Source organism: Protopterus annectens, chromosome 4.part0 (genome assembly GCF_019279795.1).
Source record: "Protopterus annectens isolate FY-2018-M chromosome 4.part0, PAN1.0, whole genome shotgun sequence".
NCBI lineage: Eukaryota > Metazoa > Chordata > Ceratodontiformes > Protopteridae > Protopterus > Protopterus annectens.
The window spans coordinates 581,967,393-581,986,128 of NC_056733.1; the positions used below are offsets into that span (position 1 = coordinate 581,967,393).

At 44.2% G+C, this 18,736-nt stretch overlaps 1 protein-coding gene across 1 annotated transcript in view; it reads left to right on the plus strand.

Moving 5' to 3' along the window:
* KCTD10 (potassium channel tetramerization domain containing 10) overlaps positions 1 to 18,736 on the plus strand; it is a 351,521-nt gene that overhangs the window by 145,452 nt on the left and 187,333 nt on the right. The window contains exons 3-4 of the mRNA XM_044068512.1: positions 6,678 to 6,847; positions 7,107 to 7,193. Coding sequence (XP_043924447.1) covers positions 6,678 to 6,847; positions 7,107 to 7,193 — 257 coding nt within the window. The remainder of the gene's footprint in view (positions 1 to 6,677; positions 6,848 to 7,106; positions 7,194 to 18,736) is intronic.

Sequence of the window (18,736 nt, forward strand, 5' to 3'; positions counted from 1 at the left end):
TGCTTGTTGTTTGTTTGCTTGTTATTTCCCTGGAACGCTAATTCCACCTAATACGCTTCTCAGCTTCTGTGGCTCACTAGTGATATCTGCATTGCTTACTGTACTTATTTCCTTGTTTCACATGAAAGAAAGTTACTGTTTGTCATTTTTGCATTTAAGTTACCTGTAACACATTGCACTTAAGTTACCTGGCACTTGCTCACTAAAGCAATTGTATAAGTCAGAACTAAAAATTAAAAGCACTACACCCTCACTCCCCACTGGCCCTGGTTTTCAATTATTAAGGAATTCCCAATATTATTCTAGCATGTCCAAAGGTCAGTTGTCAATCTCCTCTCCGGTCCAGCTGGTGAATCTGGGAATCTTGAGGCAATGTTACAACTGCCTCATGTACACAGACAACCCTCTCCTCCTTCCAACAAATTCCAACACATGTGAGAGATGCAACCATATAGCCAAACTGGAGGCTAAGCTCTCTCAACTCAGTACTGGCATAACCAGTCAGGAGGAGAAGGAAACCATACTCACTACAATTCCAGTCTCACATAGACCTACCACGACAGCAAACCAAACACATAATCACACAAAAACATACTCGGAGGCTCTAAATAAAGATCTGCCGAAGCAGCAGAGACCTCCAAAGCAGACACCCAAGCAGCTGCTACCCCAAAACAAAACACGTGCAACACATATCTCACAAAGCCAGTGTGCCAAACAGTCACAGCCCTTAAGACTAAACACACCTGATACACTTGTAATAGGTGACTCTATCGTCAGGCACACTGACGTCCCGCTCACCAGGCTGAACAAGGAGAGGGTCACGGTGAGCAGCCTGTCGGGTGCTAGGATCCGCCACATAACACAAGCACAAGTACAAATATGACTCAAGTCATTGTCCATGCTGGTGTGAATGACCTGAGACGTACCTCTCTGGACTACATGAAAAGAGACATAAAGGAGCTCTCTGAGCATGTAGCCCAGGCCGGTATGACCCTGACCTTGAGTAGCATCTTACCCTCACCAAGAATGATGCCACAATATGAAGACAAGATGATCAATTTCAACAATTGGCTTAAGTACTGGTGTCATTCAAAGGGGATCCAATGCCTGTCAGCTTGGGATGATATGCTTGACAAGCCACGATGCTTCACTAGGGACGGCTTGCACCTGTCACCCCTGGGCTTTCGGATATTGGCAAAGGCTCTTGCTACCCCCATAGTGCCTTTTTTAGGCAAGGCTCAAAAGACAAACCCACCTCCATAGGTATCACAAGGGATAAGAAACTAAGAGTAATGCTACTCAACGCCAGAAGTCTAAACCTCAAGATGCACTTTTCGAAACTCTCCTTAGCATGGAGAACATCGATATCTGTGCAGTAACAGAAACCTGGTTCAGGGCTCCCGAGAGCACCCCAGCACTACCAGGTTATACCTCATACCATGCTTTTCGCCCCAAAACTTGGACCGAACCACAAAAGGAGGGGAGTATCGATATTCATCAAAGATACCCACACCTCCAGGTTGGTGGCAAAGCACGAAGCATCAGAGACTATCCATGTGCAACTAACAGTGGGTAAAACTGCCTTCCAGTTTATAGCCTGCTACAGACCACCCTCCCAAACCTAGGAACCCCACTCGGCCTTCCTGAGAACACTGGAAAATATGAAGGTCTCTCCAAACACCATTATATTGGGCGACTTCAACTACCCAAACATAGACTGGGAGCATTACTCTAGCTCCAACACCCTAGCCCAAAGGTTCCTAGAATTTATAAACTCAAATGCTATGGAACAACTTGTTACCACTCCCACAAGAGGGGAAAACATACTGGACCTGATCATCACCAACATGGGGACTCTATGCTCCAGACCAGAAGTGTATCCCTCACTGGTAAGATCAGACTATAAACTAATCTCACTGGATATTCACATCCCGACCCCACCCCCTGCCCAGAAAACCACAGTGAAAAACTTCTCTAAAACAAATTTTACACTCCTCAAAACTGAGGTGGAATCCTTCAAAGCCCCCGGGCCTGTGGAAAATACAGCCCAGACCGCAGAATCCTTTATAAACGCATTCTTTGAACACCTTCAGGAATGCATGGATCATGCGATCCCAAATAAAATCAAGACCCAATCCTCCAAAGGCAGACGTCCTGTCTGGTGGACCCCAGCCATAAACAAACTATACAATAGAAGGAGGAAGCTACTAAATGATAAAGCAAAATCCCAAAAAGGGAAGGCATCACTGATCAGTATTAGCAAAAAACTACGGGCACACATAAAATTGTCTAAGGCCAGCTTCGAGAGAAAGATTGCACAGGACACTAAGGATAATCACAAGGCTTTCTTTAATTATGTTAGGAACCTGGGTGGTAATTCCCAGATATGCTCAGAATTAGTCCAAAATGACAAAAAATACACCGAACCCACAGACATTGCCAACATCCTAGCTGACAGGTTCAGTGCAAACTCCCCCACCAAAAGGGCAAATATCTATCCCAGCAGAGTGCTGCCCCCCTGACATCTCAGATGCTCAGGTAAGAGCCGCCCTCTCCAAAGCAAAAAACACAGCATCAATGGGACCAGATGGTGTCCCGGGCTGCGCCCTACATGAACTCAAAGAAGAGCTAAACCCAAACATAAAACTACTGTTCAATCTCAGCCTTACTACAGGATATGTGCCCAAAGAGTGGCGTACAGCAACAGTGGTCCCTCTCCATAAAGGTGGTGCCTCAACGGATCCTGGAAACTATCGCCCCATAAGCCTGACTAGCTTGGTCTGCAAAGCTATGGAAAGGATCATCATGGACCTCATAAATAAAGATATTGGGGACCTACAAACACTGGATCCTACCCAGTTCGGCTTCAAGGGCAGATCCTGCCTCTTAAACCTGGTTGATTTCTTTGAAACAGTCACCAAGGCCATTGACAAGGGGAAGGTGGTCCACACAGCCTACCTGGACCTCGCAAAAGCCTTCGATACAATACCCCACTCGGGCATTATAGATAAGCTCACCAGCTAGATGGATTGCAAACTGGCTCAAGGACAGAACCCACATGGTTAGAATTGCTGGAGCCATGTCAGACTCCAAACCAGTTACAAGTGGTGTCCCACAAGGCTCAGTCCTGGGACCTCTCTTGTTCGGTATATATTTCTCGGAGGTACAGGCCAACACGGAAGGACTGTGGCTGACCAAGTTCGCAGATGACTGCAAACTGGGTGCCATAATCGACTCTCCAGCCGACACAAGCATCCTCCAAAAGGGCCTCATAGAAACAGACAACTGGTGCCAGAGCCATGGCCTCAAGCTAAATGCCAAAAGTGTATAGTCATCCCTTTGGCAAAAACAAAGTGCCCACAAATTACCACATAGGTGGAAATCCATTAAGTACAGAAGAAGTAATTAGGGACCTGGGGACCCAAGTTGATAGCAATCTCTCATTTGACAACCAAGTGGCCAAAGTGGTTAGAAAAACATTTTATATAGCCCACCTAATCATGAAGGGATTCACATCTAGATCAGGGGAGGTCATCGTGCCTCTTTACTCATCCCTCATCAGGCCCATAATAGTACAATGCCCCTTTTGGGATGTACCTTACCAGACACCTGCAGCAACTGGAAAGACCCCAAAAGTACCTCACCAAGAGGATCAAAGGGCTCAAACAGATGCCATATGCTGTCCGGTTAAAGAAACTCCAGCTCTACTCAGTAGCATACCGCCTGTTCAGAGGAGATCTGTGCCTGACGTATAAAGCCATGTCCAACCCGGAATTAATGGACATGCTGCACCTCAGAAAATCCAAATCCCATCGAGCTACGCGCTCGAGAGACTTGAACCTCAGCACTGAAATAAATAGGACATGCTGGAGTGACAGATTCATAACCCAGAGGCTCCCTTCACTCTGGAATAAAATCCCAGTCCAGGTTAGGCAGAGTCCCTCATTGACTCTCTTCAAGAGGAATCTTGATGAGTGGATGGGAGATCATAGGTTTACCCCAGATATCACTTCTGTGTCACTGTTAGATAGAGGCACAGTATACTAACCTCGAAAAAGGGCATAGCAAAATAAATTTAAAATGGGTGGCGAAAGCCAAACACATTCTGGCTAGGCTTATAAATGCCCTAGGGCAGATAGCCTAGTATGAACCTATGAACCTATACAACAGAAGGAAGAAACTGTTGCAGAAAAGAGGAAAATCCCAGGATGCATAAACTCCCTTACCAGCCTCCGTAATAAGCTGAGATCCTTCATAAAATTCTCCAAAGCTAGTTACGAAAATAAAATTGCAAAGATTCCAAAGACAACCAAAAGGCATTCTATAGTTATGTCAAGAATGTAAATGGCAATGCTCAGATCTGCTCTGAGCTACAACAGAATTGCATTAAATATACTGATCCCAAGGATATTGCCAATATCCTGGCAGATCTATTTCTTGCCAACTTCACCCCCTAAAGGGCCCATCTCAGTATAAAAAGATTGCCAAATTGTGATAATCACGGCCACACAGGTAGAAACCTCAGTCTCCAAAGCTAAGAATACAACATCCATGGGACCAAATGACATCCCAGGCTGTGTACTACAAAATGAACTGGCACCTCACCTAAGTGTCATGTTTAATCATAGCCTCACCTCAGGCTTCGTGCCCACTGAGTGGCGCACAGCTACAGTTATCCCACTCCACAAAGTGGGATCCACCTTGGATCCTGGGAACTACCATCCCATCAGTCTGACGAGCCTGATCTGCAAGTGCATGGAATGCATTATCATAGAACTTATAAACAAAGACATTGGCAACCTTCAAACACTGGACCCCACCCAGTTTGGGTTTGTGAAGGGCTGATCTTGCCTCCTGCACCTGATTGGCTTCTTCAAATCAGTCTCCAGAGCTGTGGACGAGGGTAAGGCATTCCACACAGCCTATCTGGACCTCACCAAGGCCTTTGACATCATCCCCCACTCTGGAATCGTAGATAAACTTACTAAACTGGGCATAAATCCCTACGTCACTCGATGGGCTGCCAACTGGCTTACTGACAGAACCCAGACTGTAAAAATAGCCGACTCCAAATCCAGCTCCAGACAAGTGACAAGTGGAGTACCTCCGGGTTCAGTCCTGGGACCGCTCTTGTTTGACATCTACTTCTCTGAAGTACAGGCCAACACTAAGGGACTCTGGTTAAGAAAGATGACTGCAAACTGGGAGCCCTTATTGAATCCCCGAATAATGTGGATATTCTACAAAAGGGCGTTACAGAAACAGATGCTTGGTACCAGAGCCATGGGCTCAAGCTTAATGCCAAGAAATGTATAGTTATCCCCTTTGGGAAAAAAACCATGTTCTCATGATTTACCACATAGGTGGCAGTACACTAAACACCGAAAGTGTGACGAGAGACTTTGGGACACAGGTGGACGGTGGTCTCACCTTCGATAACCACATCACCATAACAGTCAGGAAATCCTTCTATGTGGCACACCTCATCACTTAAGGGCTCTTCATCCAGAAAAAAGGAGGTTATTGTCCCACTGTGTACTAATCCCTCATTAGACCCATTATAGAGTACAACGCCCCATTTGGTATGCAGCTCACAATACATCTGCAACAGCTGGAAAGGCCGCAGAAATACCTCACTGAAAGAATCACAGGCCTAAAGCAGATGCCCTATGCTGACCATCTAAAAAAAAACTTCAGCTATACTCTATGGCATATCGTCTACTCAGAGGTGATCTCTGCATAACATACAAGGCGATGTCAAACCCTGAGCTGTTGGACATGCTCCACTTAAAGAAATCGCAATTCCTCAGAGCCACACACTCCAGGGATCTAAACCTTGTCATCACAATGAACAAAACATGCTGGAGGGATAGGTTCCTGACCCAGAGACTCCCCATACTCTGAAATAGACTGCCCATTCCAGAGTGCCTTCTTGGCCCTCTTCAAAAGGAGCCTTGACTATTGGATGGGAGGTAGGAAATTCACCCCGGGGATCATGTCAGTCGCCCTGCTAGACAGGGGTCCAGGAAGTAAATATGTTGTGGGAAGAAATATCCAGGGAATTGTTATGGCTAGGCTTGTATAGGCCCTAGGGCCAATAGCCTAGTACCAACCTATGAACCTATACATAAATCTGTCATCTAATTGACGTGGAATTATTTAATTTAGCAAATTCTGTGTGTTTACTGCTGCTTTATCAGCTGCATTTTTGTTTTGGTTTGCTGTGCTTGCGTATAGTCCTCCTACTGACCTGGCATATCACTTGGATGGTGCTGGGTTTGAGGCTGGATGAATATACTCCTGCTCTGTAGTGGTGGAGTTGTACTGTAGTACCACCTGCTACTGCTGAATCAGTGTTGTTTGGGCAGGATAATATGTACATGTATGTGTGTGTATGTATGTATGTATATGTATATATATATATATATATATATATATATATATATATATATATATATATATATATATATATATTTTTTTTTTTTTCTTGTTTTTTTTTTTTTTGTTTTTTTATCTTGAGAGTAAATCTGTACAAATGCTGATGGCCAGATTTGAAGCATTGGCTTTTTCGTTATATCTGCTGTTAATGTCGCATTCTATGCAGTCATGTTACAAAATGAAAACAGTCCTGTCACTAGAGTTATAGCAGTTTTTATGACATGTTCTTTCTATTTCAGGCTGGATTCTCATTGACCGGTGCGGGAAACATTTTGGTACAATTCTAAATTATCTTCGTGATGGCTCAGTACCTTTACCAGAGAGTCGCCGGGAAATTGAAGAGCTGTTGGCAGAGGCCAAATACTACCTTGTACAAGGCCTTGTGGATGAGTGTCAGGCTGCTCTACAGGTCAGTGCTGGTCTCTACTGTTGTCTTTGGCACATTTCATATAAAATGTTTGGCACACCCACTACTTTATGGTTAGATGGAACAGCACATTCTGTGCTTTCTTTCTGCAAAATTAATTTTTATTGGCTTCCTCTGAATGTTTGTGTTTAAGTAGACTATGGTCTATATGCTTTAATTTTGTTCAAAGAAACCTTGATTTTTGAGACTACATTTGTGAAGTTTTAGATTTTACCATGTCTTTATTTTTTTCTTTTTGCAGAACCAGGAGAAACCTGAACCATTCTGTAAAGTGCCTGTTATAACATCTCCAAAAGAAGAACAGCTACTAATAGCAACATCTAACAAGGTAAGTTGATATTTGTTTATTTCTCTCTCTTTTTTTTTTTTTTTTCCTTCCATACCTGCCATCTTTCCCTTCCTCCTTGGGTCTTGAGCTTATTTCTCTCCACTGTCATACTGGCTTCTCCAACATCACTGTTAGTGGCTAAATGCTTGATCAATGATGACAGTCCTGAGGGAAACCATGGAGGTTTTCTTCCCTTGCACTGCTCCCATCCTGAAGCTCCTACCAGTTCAGATGACTGGGGTTTCCCCTGTGTTTAAGGACAGATCCTGACTGTCCCCATACCAGGAAACAACATGTTATTTTCCTCCGCAATGCCAACACCTGTAGCACAGTTCCTTAGTGATAAGCTGAACTGTAACACAGTTTTATGACAGCCCAAATTCTTATCTTCCATAATATCACTTCCATGGGTTATGCACACCTTAAGCATGAGACAAAATATGGTTACTGCACTACACTGATGCATAGTCTGGTAGGCATGAATGTTTCAGCTGTCCCTTCTTGTATGATTAGACACCCTCCTCCTCTGTCGGCTAATTATGCAGCAGACCAGGCTGCCTTCTCACCCTCCATTACTGGTAACTTGGCATTGAGACCTCATTCCCATCCTCTGGACAGCTTCTTCATTTCCTGGGTCTCTACCTGGTCATTTATGTTATGGTCAGGTGCCATAGAGCTGCCACTCTCCTTGTATGTTAGTACTACTTGCAGAAATCAGTAAGTTAAGATTCACCATATAAAAACCTAAGAGATTGTCAAAAACTAACTGCTGTAAACCAAAATTGTGATTTGCCACATTTAGGTCCTGTTGAAGCAGCCTAATTTTGAAATACAGCCGTGTCCGTGGATAGAGATCCTTTTATCAAGGGAGTGCTACATCTACACCCTGTATCCTCCAGTTTAATTCAACTCTCTGGATGTAGCTCCTCTTGGAATGTTGCATTTTAGTTGGAGAACTTTACCTTTGCATTTGCACATTTCATACTCTACATTTTGAAATCTGTATGTTTATCAGAGGAACCACTGTTGTAGTTTTTACCTCTTATTTCTCCAAGTCTTTTGGGTATCTAATACCATGACGGAAATCATTCCTAAGTCAAAGTATGACTGAAGTTCATGAAATTAGTATCGTTTCAGTCTTTGATGTTAACCATAAGTGCTCTTTGCAACACCCACAGTGTGCCCAGTAATTACTCCTTCCTCAGTTCCTACGGAGTTGCATGCATTTGTAACTAAGTCCGATTTGTAAATTCTTTTTTATAAGACCCATTGCTACTGCTACTATTAAAACTGTCTGGGTATCCGCCTTCCACATTGCCCTCGGGAGTCCGTCCAGTCGGCGAATACCAGAGTATAAGGCTGGCGTCGGTCCAGAGCAGTCGGGACTAGCGTCGACAGTCCAGCGTCAGTCGGCCGAAGGGCGCCGGTATAAGGCTGGCGCGTATCAGGCGTTCTGAGAAGGATTTGATGCGTCGCCGGTAAGTGCTTTTTTGACTACTGAAAGCATCCCAATCTTTTTCAGAGTTGGCAGAGGCAGAAACCCGAAATCTTCGCCTTCCATTGCCGCAGTTGAATTTTTTGGTATATTTCACACCAAACGCCCCATTTCAAAGAGCAAATGGGGTCGCCGAGTTTTCATAGGCTGACGCCAGCCTATTGAGGGTATCTTTGTATAATGACCCCTGGGCCTCAGCGCGACGTAGTTTTTGTCTAGGCTTTAGGCAGAGGTGTGTATTAGCTTCAGCTTAGTGATGCCGCGACTGTGAAGAGAGAGTGTTTGGGAAGCGTTTAAGTATAAGTTGCCGTCCAACTTTGAGGAACCGCCAGTGAAGGCCCTTGATAAAACAGTGAAGCCCTCAGAGAAAGTGAATAACTGCGCCCGCTTTCGGGAAAAGGATTTTAGAACACTCAGTGGAGCCATAGCTTTTTTGGCAGGGAGTTTCAAAGAGGCCCTTACAGCATACAGAGTCTTTGGTCTGAGGCTACAGGCCATAGGTCCTCTCTCAGGTGACTGTTCTTCCCTCTCCTCCTTCAGTTAGTGTTCTCCTTCTGTTGCCAAAACTTCTTGTGAGAGGGTGCTGCTCTTCCACTTTTAGTGGGGCTTCTCCTAGCATTTTGGGTTCTGGTACCTGAGGAATAAATGCTACTCCCCGAAGATGATTCTAGTTTTATGATTAGCATTTCGTTGCTGAGTCATGAGAAAGATATGCGAAACGTGGCTGAAGGGTTGCCTTCAGTTTTAGAGGAGTGTTGCAGAGGCTATTGTGATGTTCTTCCTCTCCTATCTTAGCCTCCTTCAGTTGCCAGTTTTTCTTTGGAGATCTAGCCCACTCGCCATCTTTTCATGGGCCTGCATTACATTTCAGGTTCTCCTGCTAAGAAAATAGGAAGGCTCTCATTCCAGAGGCTTAGCCCAGATTAGTTTTCTATGCCCCAGGGGCCTGGAGGATTACTTTTGCTCAGGGCTCCTGTTTCCCCTAAGTGTCAGAAGCTTCCCAGAATCTCCCTTGGCTTCCTATAGGGATTGTTCTATGCTTCCTGGATTTGTTTTTCCTAGCTTCCCAAGCACACAGCCCACCTCCTCATTCCTGCTACAGAGACTATTTATTCCAGGAGTGGAAAATAAATAGGCTTTAAGGTTAAAGGAGGAAAGAGTTAGGATAAATGAGAAGTTCTGGGCTATAAAGTGGCCACTGCTAAATTATCCTGGTTTTCTCTAGCCATGAGAGCTTTGAATTATCAGTTTCCACAATTATCCTTTTTCCTCCTTATCTGTTAATGCATTTGAAATCTAAGGTGGATGCGGGCTCATAAATGTGTGTTTAAGAGGTTGCTCTGGGTGTGTCTGATGTTTTCTTTGGTGTGTCTCTTGTAAAATTTGGGTGCATGTCTGTCTGGTCCTCACTGGGATAGCTGGGCACAGTTCTGTTCTTTTGCTGCAAGCCTTTGCTTATGAATGTTGAGTTAGGTTCTGTTCATCGCAAGTTGTTTGGTCTGGACTTGGCTTTCTGATGAATTGTCTGGAGGATTTTTGAAAGGAAACAAGTTTAAAAATAAAGCTGTATTGAATTTAGAGTGGTGCACGTTTTAAAGATGCTGGAGGTTAGAGGGTTTGCATTTTTTTAGTAGAAATTGGCCTGCTAAGGTTGCTGACCTCAGTTTAATCTGCTACGCCTTCCAAAGGGTGGAGGCATTCTGGGAACAGGGCTCAAGGTAGTCCAGAGCATGAAACAGTCATGCACCTGCTCAAGGACTGTGCAGTCTGGTGGGTTGGCAGTCTGCCAAGACTTTTTACATTCCTTGTTTTTTTAGACTGCCAGTTTCAAATTTGTTGCGCCTGTTTTTGGAACAGCAGGTTCACGATTGGCAGCTCAAATTTACCTAGACAAACTCCTCATAAAATAATATATATCCACCAGTCTAGAGACAAAGATCCTCAGTAGTAACAGTGCCCCCAGCTTTTACAGTGCTTATTTCCAGGGAAACACCCTTTCAAAGCAATGGGCAGAGTTTTCTCCTTCCTAAACAGAATTCTGCCCCTCCCAAGTTTTACAAGGGGCCTAGGATTTTATTCTATAGCCTTTGCTTGGTAGAAGAAGGATGGTACGTCTTGTTATTCCAAGTTATCTATGTACAAACTCAACTTGCCTATCACCAACCAAGGTTGTTACAGATCAACACAACTTTACCTCTTCCTTTCTCAAAGATGCCAGACGCTCCTCAGCAATTTTTTAAGAGCTTCTCAGCATGTGCCTATAAGGCTAACTGGAAATTCTATCTATCAGTTCCCTCTGGGAATTCAAATCCTCTAGTTCCAGGAAATATCTCTTGGTGTACTTCAAAAGGGAGTGATAGCTTACTCTGCATTTCAAGGAATTCAAATCTATCCTTACTTCCATTTCTTCTCTCAAGATGTTCATTTTTGCCTAGAAGTTCTTCAAGCCAAGAAGTTCTTTGTTATTAACTTTAGGGGCTCAAAGTAGTAAACTTGCCTAACAATAAAGTCCAGTCTAGTACCCCTAGAAGTGTAGTACCCTCTACTGTATCAGTTCTGACAGGCAGCTGAATGAAATATAAAACTGGACAAACAAAAGAGTCTGTCACTTTACTTCTGTCACTTTACCCTTCAAACCCAGATCTCATCATAACCCTTAACTTCTGATAATCCTTCAAGCAGATTAGAAAGTGGCTTCTCTTGTATTCTGGTGCTTCCCAATGAAGGATTGTTTTCAAAGAGATGGAAATGTGTCAAAAAATGAATGGACTGCCAACAAACAGGTGCCTTGCACTGTACGATTCAAAATCAACCTGTCTTTCTTAACCTAATGTCAGTATTTCACATGTCATTCTCTCTTAAACATCAGAGGTCCCAAGACTCCAGTGGTGGGCTCCTTTTCGACTGAGCTTAGGGCATGCAAGAGTGGAAGCTCATCTAAATGGAAGCCAGAATGCCAGACTGCACACTGCAAACTACAGCATCTACATATCAAGCAGAAGACATTACTAGTCAGTTTGCTTCAGCACTCTTACAGACTCCCAACAAGGACTCCCAGCATTGCAAAGGTGAGACACCCACCAGATGTTCTGATACAAGCAAGCAAGCATCATATGATGGAAAGGACTAAGCAAGCAGCTAACTTATACTATGATGATTCTTGGGAACAAAGCTAAACTCCTCCCAGGTCTTGTTGCATTAATTTATGAGAACTCCTTACAACGGTTGCTGGATGTCTTCAGAAATCCAGAGCAACACATGTGGTTGGGGATGTCAGCGGATCAGAAACTGAACATGTCATGGGAACTCACAGTCAGAATCTGTCTTCTTCTCCACTAAAACCACAGCTGCTGGAAAACCCCAACACATGCTTTCAAAACCCATGCTCTTGGACAGTGGCCCGTCTTTCAGTCTGTTGGCTTTCATCACGGCTTATTCCCCTTACCTCTCTCTTTCTTCAGGAAAGTTTTTCAGAAGGTCAGACAAGACAGGCATTTTTATTTTTGATAGCTCCAGATTGGCCTCGCAACACTGGTACCTCTACTCAGTCTGGTCCTAAAAACTTCCTCATGGCCTTTAGCTGATTCCTCATCTGTTGTTCCAGAATGGCCTGTCAACTCTGGAAAAAGCACAGCTCTCTTCATCTAACAATCTGGCATATTGCCCTATGAAACACAGCAGGTCTCAACTTCCTCAACAAGTTTTAAATGTGATTATGGAAGCTAGAAGCAAGTAGCATAGGAAGCAAAGGTGGAAAAATGGAGAAGAGATATTATTTTTGAGTTCAATGAGAATTTTGGAATTTGGGAGGGATCTTAGTGCTCAGGAAATTATTATTTTATTCTTGGTGTTTCTCTTCCATAAGACTTGCTCCACTGAATGTCTCATTGTCTTGAATTCATGCTCAAGTTGTTGCAGCTCCATTTTTATTACTATGGTTTCTCAGTTTCACTAGTTTCAAAGAATCAAATTCAATGAGATCCCCCAGGGTCCAGCAATGGAATTTTTGTTAAACAAGAACCTTGCAAGCTTGGGATACTCCTGCCAGATCCAGCTGCTTTTGAATGGCACTATTGAGCCTGGTCAGCTGCTGAATCAGTTGTGATATCTTATACAAGAAGAGCCTCTTGGCTGTGGCAGGGTGGCCCAGTTGTGAGCTCCTTTTCTTTAAGGATAAGCCTAGATATTTTCTATAATGATTTTAATTGCGTACTAATCCTTCTTTTTATGGTTATTTTTAAACCAAACTATTCATTTGCCTACGCCTTTTTGCCTAATCCTCAAAATAAAGGGGAAAAGATTTTGCACACTTTTTTTGTTCTGAGCAGGCAATCTTTATTTATTCACAGCAGGAAAGGATTTTTGGCAGTCTCAGCAGTCAGTTGTTCGCTTTTGCTTGAGTTAGTTTCTTCTCAGTGGATGAGCCAGTCAAAGAATTCTAGGTGGATTGGCTTTGGCACATTTTGTTATATTTTTCATTGCAGGATTTATTCCCAGGGGCCTTAGGGCTTTCTGGGATTCAGGCTATTGCCTGGCGGTGGCAACATTTCTAAGGTGGTAACTAAACTTGAGAGCAAAGCATACTTTGGAGTTCAGTGCATACCTTCCTTTCTTACCTCCTATCTTCCTATCTAAGTCTAGGGCTGGTTTTGCCACAGGTTTGTTGTTTGTTTAAGGTTTTCTTAGGCATGCCACTATTTGCCATTTGCCAGCCCTCCCTTACCTCTTAGGAGGATTCTGGCAAATGGTCAGGACTGCAGCAATGGAAGAACAACAGTACAGAGTTTACCTACCTATAAATGTAGATGTTGGAGGATATCATTGCTTGCTCCCCAATACCTCCCTCCTTCCCCTCTGTACTTTTCTGCTTGCAAATCCTGGTATTTTATGACTTTCTCTCTGTACATAAAGATGCTGTTGTCACTGGCTGTAGCAATTTCAGTGATCAGTGCTACTTGTTTTCTTTTCATGGACTGCCCTATTTGATTTTCTCACATCAATTTTTTGAAGTGTTGGTAAAGGGTGATCTCAAGTAATCTAAACTTCATCATTTTCTATAATGCTTTGTGGCTCATGTTGCCAATGTTTTTCAGCTGCTTCAGTGTTATGTTTGCATAGTCCCCGATGCAGCAGTCTTGCCACATTATGCCTTTCAGTATGCAGTCCTTTTGCCATTCGTATACAACAGGACGTGCAACTGTTTCCAGATGTTCATCGTGTTACCCTGCTGCAGTCATCACACTTGGGTTATCCTGCCATCAGGCGGTCCCGCAGTCGGCCCGAATTCCAAAGTCTTGGTCCGGCGTCGGTTGCTGTCGCTTCTTTCCTGATGTCAGCGCGCCAGGGGTATATAAGAGGGATCCGACACCATTTTCTTCAGTCTTTCTTGCCGTGCGGTGCCCGAAGCAGAAGCAGTTCACAAGTGCCGGTCGGCCGACACCTAAGATTTTCGAATTTCGGTCCGAAGTCTTCAAAGCTAAGTACCCCGTTGGGGAACCTTTTCTTGCCTCAGTCCGATGTCAGAAAAAGTTAACAATTGCATTTCTTGTGGGAAGCAAGTACCTCATAAGGACTTTCATTCTTATTGTATACCTTGCCTAGGCCCAGACCACGACGTCGCTGGTTGTCGGTTTTGTGCTAGGTTCAATAAGCGAACTATAAAGCGACGCTTTGATTTCGCACGACACTACTTCGGTAGGAAATTTAATTACACTATGCCTTCGGAGCAGCCGACTACCGGCGTCCATAAAAAAACGCAAAGATAAAGACAGGCAGCCTAGATCCAAGCCAGACTCCAAGGCCTTGGCTGGGCTGGTTGCCGGTTCTCCGGTTTTCAGTGAGGTGCCTACGCAGCCCCTGGTGACCACAGAATTGCAACCCCAGACCGCTTCGGATTCTCAAGCAGAGAGTTCTAGGCTGATGCAGCCATTTTCTTTAGGCCCTACGACTACATTGCAGAAGTAGAAGCCGGTGCTGTGGAAACACCTTCGGTTACAGAAGGTGTGTTCAGACCGACTACTCTCACCATAAAATCTTATGCTAAGCCTAAGACTCCTCTAAAACCAAAGAAGACTGCACATCAGTCTCCAGTTCAAGGCCCCATGCCTAAGAAACAGATGCTTAAAATGGCTGAAGATTTGATTTCTTTAATCAGGGGTTCCCAACCCCCCCCCCCCCCCAGACAAAAGGCCTAGACAAGAGGAGGATTATGCCTCCTCTGATAAAGTGTCTATTTCCTCAGGCTCCTCTGAGGAACAGGATTACTCCTTTCCCCCTTATGAAGATTTTGATGCTGAAGATTCCATTCCCTCAGCTTCTCCCCCCGAAGATTATTCCTTTGGGGAAACCTTACATACCATGAGAGGACATTTCCACTGGGAAGGTCAGGACTACTCCGACTCAAAGAAAAGGCTCAGAGTTTTTACTCCCCCAGCACAGACCACTTGCTATCCCTCCAGTTTTAGACATTGTGGATGATGTTTACTTATCTAGTCTAAATCCAGATTCTCTGCCTCCTGCTCCAGCCAAACCAGACAGATATTATAGAGTGCCTGACTCACACAAATTCCTTTACAAAAAGCCCTTTTGCTGACCCAGAGACAATCTCCCAGGGTCCCAAAGGGGCTAAGGCTTCTATGGCTAAAAATCCTGTACCCTCTGAAAGGGACTGCAGAGCACTAGATAGGTGGGGTAAGAAGGTTTACACCTCAGCTACTCTAGCTATGAGAGCACTAAATTGTCAATTTCACATGCTGAAATACCAGCAATTCCTAATGTCTCAAATAAAACAAAAGATGAACACGCACCCTCATCAGTCTGAATTCAAGGAAATGCAGGATCTGTTGCATGCAGCTGAACAGGTGGGCAAACATACTTTACAATGTGGATTTGATTCCTTGGAAGCTTCCTGTAGAGCAGCTGTTACTGGGTCTGTTATACATAGGCATGCTTGGTTAAAGGAACAAACTCTGCCTGATCATGTTAAAGCAAAGTTACTAGATGCACCCTTACAGCAGGATGTCGTATTTGGAGTTAAAGCAGAAGAGGTTTTAAAGAAAATGGAGGATAAGGCAAAATCTATGCAGACGGTCAAAGATTTCTTGCAGGTACAACCCCCACGCTTCAGCAGAAATTGGCCAACAAATAATTGGTCCTTTTCAGCTTCTGACAGACCACAGAGGGGTAAATACAGACGTCCAAGGGGCAGAGGTCAAGCACAAATCCTTTACAAACCTCGCCAATGGGGCACTGCAACACAGACGGGAGGAAAAGACAGGTCCCAAACTACTAGAAGACAAACACAATGACTTAAACCTCAAACTGCCAAGCAAAGCTCTCTTGGCAGCTCCCTTAGGAGGAAAATTAGCACTTTTTGCAGACAACTGGCGCATCATCACAAAGGACAAATGGGTCCTAGACATTATCTCACAATGATAGAGATTCCATTTCCACACCTTGCCACGGATAAAAAGAATGCCAAACCTGCCACAAAATAAATGGGCAGAGGCACAAAAACAAATTACAGCTCTCATGGACATGAGAGCCATTCACCTGGTACCTACACAGGAGCAAGGCCAAGGATTTTACTCAAGGCTCTTTCTAGTCCCCAGAAAGGACCATGCTTGGAGACCCATTCTGGACCTTTTGATTCTAAACACCTTCTTGCAAGTACCCAAATTCAAGATGCTAACACTACAGCAGCTTCTTCCCATGTTTGGCAAGAAAGCTTGGCTAGTAATGTTGGACCTCAAGGAGGCATACCTGCATGTCCCTATCAGACAAAATTGCAGAAGATACCTCCGTTTCATTGCAGGTTCAACCCATTACCAATTCTCTGCACTGCCCGTTGGCTTATCTACTGCGCCCAGGGTCTTCACAAATGCCTGGCACCAGTAATTGCATACTGCAGACAAAGAGGAATTCAAATATACCCATACCTGGACGACTGCCTCATCCAAGCAGAAAGCAAGGACGTTTTCTTACAACATCTGGCTTTTGTAAAACACCTTCTAAGTTGCCTAGGGTACACAGTAAATGAAAAGAAATCAAAACTAGTGCCCTCACAAAATATGACATTCCTGGGTGCCAGCTTGAATACAATGGCCCAGATGGCTTATCTGACGCCAGACAAACAACTGCAACTAACTCAATACTTCAAAATAATGGCAACAAAGACCCAACTCCTTGCAAGAAAAATTCTGCAGGCCTTGGGCTTCATGGCATCTGGCATACTACTAATACCATTTGCAAAACTGCATATGAGGAAATTACAATGGTACCTGAAAAGCATATGGACTCAACACAGCCACAGCTTGGAAACAATGATACCTCTCATCCCCTGCCTTCAACCGGAGTTTCTGTGGTGGTTACAGGCATGTCACCTCTCATCCCCTGCCTTCAACAGGAGTTTCTATGGTGGTTACAGGCATGTCACCTCAACAAGGGTCAGCCTTTCACCTTACCCCCAGCCAGGCAAACTATGACAACAGATGCATCAGACTATGCCTAGGGGGCCCACATGGCAGGACAGTGCGTTCAAGGCATATGGACTGTAGATCAAAGAAATCTGCACATCAATCAAAAAGAAATGCTAGCTGTACAGAATGCTCTGACAGCCTTCAAGGACGTCTTGCATCAGGACAGCTTATAATAAGGACAGACACCACAGTAATGTGGTACATAAACAAGCAAGGGGGTACACATTCCTACTCTCTATGCAGGCAAGCAATGACCTTGTGGAACACAGCACTGGCTTACCAAGTTCAATTACAAGCTCAATTCCTGCCGGGGAAAAAAGAACACATTGGCAGATGACCTAAGCAGGAACATCATGGATCCCCACGAGTGGAAACTGGATCCACAAGTATTTGCAATGATAACTCAAAAATGGGGGTGCCCAGACATAGACCTGTTTGCCAACCCCCAAAACTATCAGCTATCAAAATTTTGCACCAGGACATTTCACCATCAAGTTTGGAAAGTGGACGTAGTCTCATTCATTTGGAAAATGCTGACAGTGTATGCCTTTCCTCCATTGCCCCTTCTCACAAAGGTGCTGCTGAAAGTCAGGATGGAGAGACCCCGAATGATACTCATTGCCCCAGACTGGCCACGCCAGCACTGGTACCCACTACTAAGGAACATGGCCCACGGCCCACCATGTAATTTACCACAAATTCCTCATCTGCTCACACAGCAAGACCATCAGATTCTACACAGCCAGCTCAAAACCTTAAATTTGGCTGCATGGCAAATCACCTAAGCAACCAGCCAGCTCCTCTTTCACAAGCTGTTATGGATGTCATTCTGGAGGCCAGGAGGCCCAGCACCAGGAAAGCCTACTCAGACAAATGGAAAAGATTTTGCGCCTTGAACCAAGCTAACGGCCAACATACCCTTGAGCCGGACATACCTCAGATTCTACAATATTTAACTGAGATGTTACACACAGGACTTTCTTTTTCATCTATTAAAATCCACGCCTCAGCTATTTCAGCTCACTACAACACGGATCCTCCCTTATTTTCACATCCACTTCTAAGGCAGTACCTCAGAGGGGCCAAAAACATTAGGCCTCCCAGGACAGCACCAACACCAACTTGGGACCTCAACTTTGTTCTGGAAAAACTTACGCTGCCACCTTTTGAGCCAGCTTTCTCAGCTGATTTAAAGTTTATATCATGGAAGACTGCCCTGCTGCTAGCAATTACTTCAGCCAGAAGAGTCTCAGAGCTACAGGCACTAATGGCAGTAGAGCCTTTCCTCATTTTTCATCAAGACAGAGTTTCTCTACGAACTAACCCCTCTATGTCAAAGGTGGTATCCAGTGTGGCTCTAAATCAAACCATCCATTTTACCCACCTTCTTCCCAAATCCACAGAACAAAGGAGAAAGACTCCTGCACTCCTTGGACATTCACAGGCAACTACATTACTACTTGGATAAAACTAAGGTTTTCAGAAAATCTGACCAGCTTCTTGTATCCTATGCTACAGCATCACAAGGAAAGGCCATCTCAAAACAGACCATATCCAAATGGATAGGACAT